Source organism: Drosophila takahashii, chromosome 2R, assembly GCF_030179915.1.
Source record: "Drosophila takahashii strain IR98-3 E-12201 chromosome 2R, DtakHiC1v2, whole genome shotgun sequence".
NCBI lineage: Eukaryota > Metazoa > Arthropoda > Insecta > Diptera > Drosophilidae > Drosophila > Drosophila takahashii.
In genome coordinates this window covers 37789315-37796970 of record NC_091679.1, presented here as the reverse complement: position 1 = coordinate 37796970, position 7656 = coordinate 37789315, and the positions used below count along the sequence as shown (strand labels likewise).

The 7656-nt window shown below is 47.7% G+C and overlaps 4 protein-coding genes across 4 annotated transcripts; 2 read left to right on the top strand and 2 right to left on the bottom strand.

Moving 5' to 3' along the window:
* Window positions 1–55: 55 nt before the first annotated feature.
* On the top strand, window positions 56–916 carry LOC108066209 (ATP synthase subunit s, mitochondrial). Its single transcript, XM_017154609.3, has one exon. The coding sequence runs from the start codon at window positions 199–201 to the stop codon at window positions 811–813; it is 615 nt and encodes a 204-aa protein (XP_017010098.2). The 5' UTR covers window positions 56–198; the 3' UTR covers window positions 814–916.
* Window positions 917–1089: 173 nt separating this feature from the next.
* On the top strand, window positions 1090–3883 carry sotv (exostosin glycosyltransferase sotv). The gene is made up of 3 exons (XM_017154789.3): window positions 1090–2650; window positions 2714–2873; window positions 2930–3883. Exons 1-3 carry the CDS (start codon window positions 1156–1158, stop codon window positions 3429–3431), a joined length of 2157 nt encoding a protein of 718 aa, XP_017010278.2. The 5' UTR covers window positions 1090–1155; the 3' UTR covers window positions 3432–3883.
* An 8-nt stretch (window positions 3884–3891) lies between these two features.
* Window positions 3892–6671, bottom strand: CysRS (cysteine--tRNA ligase, cytoplasmic). Its single transcript, XM_017154788.3, has 6 exons — window positions 6393–6671; window positions 5844–6333; window positions 5101–5787; window positions 4898–5042; window positions 4239–4837; window positions 3892–4178 (listed from the first exon to the last, which is right to left on the bottom strand). Exons 1-6 carry the CDS (start codon window positions 6569–6571, stop codon window positions 4056–4058), a joined length of 2223 nt encoding a protein of 740 aa, XP_017010277.2. The 5' UTR covers window positions 6572–6671; the 3' UTR covers window positions 3892–4055.
* A 223-nt stretch (window positions 6672–6894) lies between these two features.
* Window positions 6895–7642, bottom strand: LOC108066222 (DNA-binding protein SMUBP-2). The gene is made up of 2 exons (XM_017154640.3): window positions 7512–7642; window positions 6895–7452 (listed from the first exon to the last, which is right to left on the bottom strand). Exons 1-2 carry the CDS (start codon window positions 7516–7518, stop codon window positions 6968–6970), a joined length of 492 nt encoding a protein of 163 aa, XP_017010129.2. The 5' UTR covers window positions 7519–7642; the 3' UTR covers window positions 6895–6967.
* Window positions 7643–7656: the final 14 nt, after the last annotated feature.

Genomic DNA, 7656 nt, shown 5'->3' with positions numbered 1-7656 from the left:
TCCAACTAATAAATAATAGTTTCCTTTAAAAAGTAGACCATAAAATAATTGTCAAATAGAATAAGATTCAAATACAAAGTAAATCAAAATGAAGTTTAAATTCAAAAACGTTTTAAAACTTTTCAAATTGACAAAGTGGCATCCCCAAACAGTGCTATACAACGACGGACGGCGCAGCTGTTCCGTTAGTCACCGAAAATGTTGTTATTGAATAAGCTCCCCAGGATATCGCAACAACTGCTCACAAGGGACGCAAAGGATCAGCGAGGAATTTGGGGCTATGTGGCCGTCGCCTTCAACCAGGTGGACGCGGAGCGGCTGGCCAAAGTGGGTGCAAACCGTCTATGTGCCGAGTGGGTTGTGAAAAACGGAGGCGGAGTGCGATTCGTGGAGAATCCCACAAAGCTTTGGAAGGATTACAACTCCCTGCCCGGGGAAAATACTCAGTTTTGCCTCAAGGTAGTGGACGCCTCCAATTCGTCGATCATGAAAATAGGCCTGGAGCATTTAAAGGGCTGCAAGAGCATCGACACGGTCATTTTCCACAATTGCAAGCACTTGGAGAACGACGGTCTGGAGGGACTGCATCATATCGACAGCTCTCTGGAACGATTGCAGGTTTCCGGCTGCTACAACATCACCGATTCCGGACTGGCCGCCATCGGGGAGCTTCACAACCTGAGGCAACTGCTGATCTTCGACATGATTTTCGTCAAGAACATGGAGGCAGTGGCCGCCAATCTGAAGAGACAGCTTCCGAACTGCGATATCAAGGCCACTAAACTAGGCGTTACGCTGAAGCCCAAAGAGTGATATAAAATATAATAGTATACAAATGTATAATGTATAATCTTTGGCAAAACACAGCTGATGAATTGTGATTTTCGACTTTGTAAATAAAAACTTATGCAGTGTTAAAAAATGAACAATGGAACATGGGCTCTAGTTATTTCTGTGATTTCTGTAAATAAAACTTCTTAAATTGTTAAAGTTTTTATAAAATAAAGTTTAAAAATAAAAAAAATTAACAAGCTCATTTGTTCAAAAATTTAAAATATTTCTTTTGCAACACTGGCAGCTTCAGGTTTTTCGCTCGCCGGCAGTGCGGTCATACCATTTTAGAGGGGAATAACAAAATGTGAAAATTGCGATAAAATGACCAAGTTAAAGAATTTGATGAGTTATGTGACCCAGTCACGGGTCATTTCGCACCCCAACCCCAAGGAGCAGATCCTGAACTGCCTGACCTACGGCCTCCTGGTGATTGTGGCCCTCTGCGCGGGTTTCCTGCTCTGGGATCTCTCCAACAGTCCGCGCGATGGCTTCTTCCATGGGAAGAGGGACTCACACACGCTGATCCTCGACCTGGAGCACATCCAGGAGATCTCCCTGAATCCCGAGGCCGAGCAGCGTGCCCGGAACGTGAACTGCACCTTCTGGGACTGCCTAAACATATACAAGTGCGAGCACGACCGCCTGAAGGTGTACATCTATCCGCTGCAGGAGTTTGTGGACGAACGGAGCGACAAGGTGGCCACCACGCTGTCCAGCGAGTACTTCCAGATCCTCGAAGCGGTGCTCAAGAGTCGCTACTACACCTCGAACCCGAATGAGGCGTGCCTCTTCCTGCCCAGCTTGGATTTGCTCAACCAGAATGTCTTCGACAAGCACTTGGCGGGCGCAGCTCTGGCTTCCCTGGATTTCTGGGATCGCGGAGCCAACCACATCATCTTCAACATGCTGCCCGGCGGTGCGCCAACGTACAACACAGTGCTGGATGTGAGCACCGACAATGCCATCATCTTTGGCGGTGGCTTTGACTCCTGGTCCTATCGACCCGGCTTCGATGTCTCCGTTCCCGTCTGGAGTCCGCGGGTGGTGCGCGGACAACATGCTCATGCCACGGCCCAAAGGAAGTTCCTTTTGGTGGTGGCCCAGCTGAATATCCTCCCCCGCTTCGTGAGGAACATGCGGGAGTTGGCCGCGGCGCACAGCGATCAGTTGCTCCTGTTGGGAGCCTGCGAGAGCCTTGATCTCGCCATGCGCTGCCCCCTGTCGCAGCACCACAAAGCCCTGGAGTATCCGCGCCTCCTGTCCCGCGGCAAATTCTGCTTGATTGGCCGCAGTCTTCGCTTGGGTCAGCCCGATCTGGTGGAGATTATGTCGCAGCACTGCATTCCCGTGATTGTCGTGGACAACTATGTATTGCCCTTTGAGGATGTGATTGATTGGTCGCTGGCCTCCGTTCGTATACGCGAAAACGAACTGCATTCGGTGATGCAGAAGCTGAAGGCAATATCCAGTGTCAAGATTGTTGAGATGCAGAAGCAAGTTCAGTGGCTGTACTCCAAGTACTTCAGGGATCTTAAGACCGTCACGCTGACTGCTCTCGAGGTGCTGGAGAGTAGGATATTTCCACTAAGAGCTCGCAGCAGTCGCCAGTGGAATACCATCGACACCAACGCCCGATCCACCTTCAATCCTCTTTTCCTGCCTTCGCTGGCGCCAAAGTCGCAGGGTTTCACAGCCGTCATCCTCACCTACGATCGCGTGGAGAGTCTGTTTCTGCTGATCCAGAAGCTGGCTGTGGTGCCCTCGCTGCAAAGTATTCTGGTGATTTGGAACAACCAGAAGAAGTCTCCGCCGCACTGTGAGTTCTTTAGAAATATTCAAAATAAATACAAGACCTTAATTATTTACTTTTCCCTTATAGTATCTACTTTTCCCTCTATATCGAAACCCTTGAAAATCCGGCAAACCAAGGAGAACAAGCTGTCCAACCGATTCTACCCATATCCGGAGATCGAAACGGAAGCTATTTTAACCATAGACGATGACATCATCATGCTGACAACAGATGAGTTAGATTTTGGGTAAATTTAACTTGTGTACTTTAATTATTGTAAAGCTAATCATTGCCTTTTTGAAGCTACGAAGTTTGGCGCGAGTTTCCCGATCACATTGTCGGCTTTCCCAGTCGCATTCATGTCTGGGACAATGTCACCATGCGCTGGCACTACGAATCGGAGTGGACAAACCAGATATCCATGGTGCTAACCGGAGCTGCCTTCCATCACAAGTACTGGAGCCACATGTACACACATGCCATGCCGGGGGACATTAAGGATTGGGTGGATGAGCACATGAACTGCGAGGACATTGCCATGAACTTCCTGGTGGCCAACATCACCAACAATCCTCCGATTAAGGTCACTCCGAGGAAGAAGTTCAAGTGTCCGGAATGCACCAATACGGAAATGCTTTCCGCCGATCTGAATCACATGAGGGAACGATCGGCCTGCATTGATCGCTTCTCCAAGATCTATGGCCGCATGCCGCTGCGCACGGTGGAGTTTAGAGCGGACCCCGTTTTGTTCCGGGACAATTTCCCCGACAAGTTGAAGCGCTACAACGACATTGGTAGCTTATAAGAGTCCTAAACTCTGAACCCAACATTCCAGTGGAACCGTAGGAGATATGTATACCAAAGACTTGTGGGAATAGCGCTCAACTCCTCTAATAGAAAACATAAGCTGCAGTCGAATATATCATAGGACTATCTTATCGCAAAACGGAAAAAAGCCATCATATCTGGATCTCGCTTAGAAAACCAATTTGGGCTGTTCCGGTTTAACTTTTCACGCAATATGTTTGACTTCCGATTGATCGAAGAGATGTTAATTTTATTTCGCATTGTTGTCGAAATAGTTAGAGAATATTTTAGTGAAATTAGTTATTAACTGTCTTTTCATGTAGAAAATTATTTATTATAAAGGAAGATAGTTTTAGTTCGAAATATTGGCAGCTAATGGGTAGTCTTAATTTTGATTTTAAATCGATAATTTAAATAAAAACTGGAATTAGCCTGTAAATAAATATCAAAAGTTGATCTTATCGTAGAAAAATAGTTTTATTACGTGGACTGCTTTAAGCTGGGAACTGAAATCTCTTGCTTTAACTAAATGGTAAATTTTAAGGTGTGCTTTAAGGTTTTGGATCGGTTAAATGCTATGCTAATATCATAAACATGGTTGCTTTGATCTTAGACTTTAAACTTAGGCTTTGATGGATGCCAAATACTCTTTGTAACGTTGCTCCTGCTGCTGCTGGAGTTTCTGCAGCTTCTTGATTTGACCTTTGCTAACTTCTTTGCCCTCCTTGTCGAGAGTGGGAAGGCCCTAGATGCGTAAATAAAATATGAATAATATGTTTTATGGTTTAGCTAATGCTGATCTTACATTTTCATCGAATGCCGAGTACTTTTCAGTTTCGCCGAGGAACATTTCCTTGGGATTCACGCGACGCTGGGCTTCTTTGGCCGCCGCAGCCTCAGCCGCCGCCTGCTTTTTGCGCTCCTTTTCCGCTGCCTTCTCCGCCTCGGCGGCCAGCTTAGCTTCCCGCTCCCTTAAAAGTGAGTCACGATCTACCAGCTTAACGGCATACTTTCCGCCATCCTTGTCCTCCAATCGCACACCCAAATTGGGCAGCACATTGTCTCGCAGATCGTCGCAGAGCTTGAGAATGTCAAAGGCCTTCAGGGTTTTAGCTTGCTCCCGCACTAAATTCCTGAATTCAGCCAGGGATTGGACATAAGGCAAGACGGTTGTCTCCAGGTCAGCACCAGCTGCCTGGGATCCAGAGCCACCACTGACGGGGAATCCAATGCCACCACGAGGTCCTGAGATGGCGCCAAAAACGTGCAACAGATCCGTAATATAAGTGGCCACGTTGCGAAGCAGTAGACTGTTGAGCCGGGCCTTATTGTCACGAATATAGACATTCGAGGCGGACACCAGCTCTCTGATTGCATCAAGGGCGCTGCGAGTATCAATGTTATCTAAGGGAATACACATGTATAGACTCAACTTCAAGATATTTCCCTAATCTAAATACATACCACAGAGAGCTGCGTGAACCTGGACCTGAGAACTGGCGAACTTCTTCTGCAGAGCAGCCTCTACTTCTGTCCAGGCATCGAACTGCTTGCGCGGCTCATCGGAGAGGACGTGGCGTGTCAGATCCTTGACATTCAGGAAGAACTCCTGCAGAGGAGAAGCTTTTTAGATAAACCAAATAAAACTAAAGATTTCTCCGCCTTACATTGAGGAACTTTTCGTACTGCGTGGCCATTTCCATGGTGTTTTCCGAGTAGTCCAGCGTGTCCTTCCACGAGTGCAGCAGGAATGCCAGTCGCAGCTGGGTGGCCGAGTGTTTCTTGAGGGCTTCCTGGATGGTCACAAAGTTCTTCAGCGACTTGGACATCTTGCAGCCGGCAATTGTGAGATGTCCCGTGTGCAGGAAGTACTTGACCCACTCGGACTCGTTAAAAGCCGCCTCCGATTGGGCCAACTCATTGTCGTGATGGGGGAACTTCAAGTCCACACCGCCAGTGTGTATATCAAAGTTGGGCCCGAAGATATCCGAGGCCATGGCCGAGCATTCGATGTGCCAGCCAGGACGACCCTTGCCCCAGGGACTATCCCACCAGGGTTCGCCGGCCTTGCTGGCCTTCCACAGAGCAAAGTCGTTGGCAGAACGCTTCTCGGACAGTCGATCCTCTGCTACCGATAGATCGCCTTCTCCTTCCTGCAGCGACTTGGTATCGCCATAAGCCTCCGGCACCAACTTGGCATAGTGATGCTTCTCCCGCTTGTCGAAGCCATTTACATCGAAGTAAACCGAGTTGTTGGCCGCATAGGCCAGACCATTGTCGATGATCTTTTGGATAAAGGTGACGATCTGGGGTACATACTCCGAAACGCGGGTTAAAACATCTGGGGGGAGAATCTGTTAAGTGTTTTATAAGTAAATGATTCATTTTTGGTAAGCTGATGATGACTCACATTCAGCGATTTCATGTCGTTGTGGAACTGGTCTTCCCAGTACCTCGGAAGTTCCTCGAACACAGCATTATCGTTGATCTGGGCACCCTTCTGTGAGTCCAACCACTCGGAAATGGGATCCTTGGCCTCGTTTAGGTAGTGCTGCCGCTTCTCGGCGATCTCCTGCTCCAATCCCTTCCCCACCGCCTGTGTGAGCGCCTCCACGGCATCGTTCATGCGCTGCAGGGTCTTGTCCAGCATGATCTTCTTGTCGGGATCGGTGTTTTTGGCGCATGTTTGCTGGAACAGCTGGAGAACCTCCTTTTGCTGACCCAGCAGCTGATCCAGGGGCAGTTTGGCCGCTTCTCTAGCATATTCCTCGAAGAGATGGTTCTGCCGCGCCCTCCTAATGATCTTGTCGTCGATGTCCGTGATGTTCATCACATAGTGGATGTTGTAGCCAAAGTAGTTGGCCAGAATCCGTCGCAGAATGTCGAAGGAAATGTAAGATCTGTGGGGTGAGGAGATAAGAAATACCAATGGTGATGTGGCGCTGTAATCAAAGCGCACCTGGCATGCCCCATGTGCGAGGCATCGTAGACGGTGGGTCCGCAGCTATACCACGTTACATTGTTCCCCTCCAGCGGCACGAACTCCTCCTTCTGCCGGGTGAGGCTGTTGAACAGCTTCAGTTTCGGCCGATCCGCCGCCTTGGGAGCTTGCCACGCCGGTTGCCCACGTTTCGACATTATCTCTTTAGTGTTTAGTTGCGTGTGTACGTGTGTATAAACAGTCAATCTCCTCTGCACTTGCAATGCGGCAAAGTTTCATCAGCTCATGAGCAACAGCTGTCCGGCGTCGAGTGGCAACGCCGTTTAGAGTTGCCACACTGGTATGGTATTGAATAGCTTTTAAAAGGTTATTTTTTCCTGGTATATTGGGTTTTTCACTTCGAAAACACTGTTCCAATTTAGTTATAATATTTTTTTAAATATCTAGAATGCACGATTAACATTATTTTTATATCAGAGAACCCAGAAAACAGTTTAACTGCGTTTACTTATTGAATTTCTTCGAAAAAAAGTATACATCTTCAGTTTTGGGCTTCTTAAAATTTAATAAACTAAAACAAGCATAAATTTATCCTACTTTCCCTTCTTCTTCTTTGAACCCCCACCAGTGCCAGCTGCTTTTTGAGTGCGTCCCTGTTGCATGTCCTTCAGCTTGGCATCAAGTCGCTTCTTGGCATTCTTGACATCCTCCTCCTGCCTTATTGTCTTCGCTGGCTTGGGATGCAGGAACTTCTTCCGCTCGTCCCGCTTGATCTCCTCCCCGCATCCGTGAACCTCAGGCAGTCCGTGCTTAAAGCAGAATCTCTTCTTGCAGTGCTGACAATCCTGACCCATTAGGCTTGTTTTGGTCTTGCAGCGGGGATAGTCGCACAGGTTGTCCACTTCCTTGACGGCAGTGAGGACATCGTCCAGCTTGAGATCCACCACCTGGCTGGGAATCCGCTCCAGCAGCTCCAGTGTGTTGTTTGTCCCATAGTCCACTCGCTTTCCAGGTTTGGCGGGAGGAAAGAGGGGAGCTTCGTCAGTTTTCGTCGAGGTGGAGGGTTTGTTTGGATCGTCTGAAGGAAATCATCACTTGTACATCAAAAATTTAGTTTTTTATTGTGTTTTTACGCACCTGCCATTACAAAATCTGTTTTAATTGCAGAGTATTTCTAATTTTTGGCCAAACAAAAAAGTTTACAATAAAATTCTGAAGATGGAAGTTCGGAAACAGCTGACTTGTAATCGATATATCGATGATACTCAAAAAGTAATCAACC

What these genes read in the sequence shown, in the direction of transcription:
- CysRS (XM_017154788.3), bottom strand. Translation starts at nt 6,571, where the DNA reads ATGTCGAAACGTGGGCAACCGGCGTGGCAAGCTCCCAAGGCGGCGGAT. An exon ending in TCGCACATGGGGCATGCCAG is followed by an intron (nt 6,334 to 6,392) that starts GTGCGCTTTGAT and finishes CTCACCCCACAG; the next exon opens with ATCTTACATTTCCTTCGACA. An exon ending in AGTACGAAAAGTTCCTCAAT is followed by an intron (nt 5,043 to 5,100) that starts GTAAGGCGGAGA and finishes TCTCCTCTGCAG; the next exon opens with GAGTTCTTCCTGAATGTCAA.
- LOC108066209 (XM_017154609.3), top strand. Translation starts at nt 199, where the DNA reads ATGTTGTTATTGAATAAGCTCCCCAGGATATCGCAACAACTGCTCACA.
- sotv (XM_017154789.3), top strand. Translation starts at nt 1,156, where the DNA reads ATGACCAAGTTAAAGAATTTGATGAGTTATGTGACCCAGTCACGGGTC. An exon ending in GAAGAAGTCTCCGCCGCACT is followed by an intron (nt 2,651 to 2,713) that starts GTGAGTTCTTTA and finishes TTTCCCTTATAG; the next exon opens with TATCTACTTTTCCCTCTATA. An exon ending in ACAGATGAGTTAGATTTTGG is followed by an intron (nt 2,874 to 2,929) that starts GTAAATTTAACT and finishes GCCTTTTTGAAG; the next exon opens with CTACGAAGTTTGGCGCGAGT.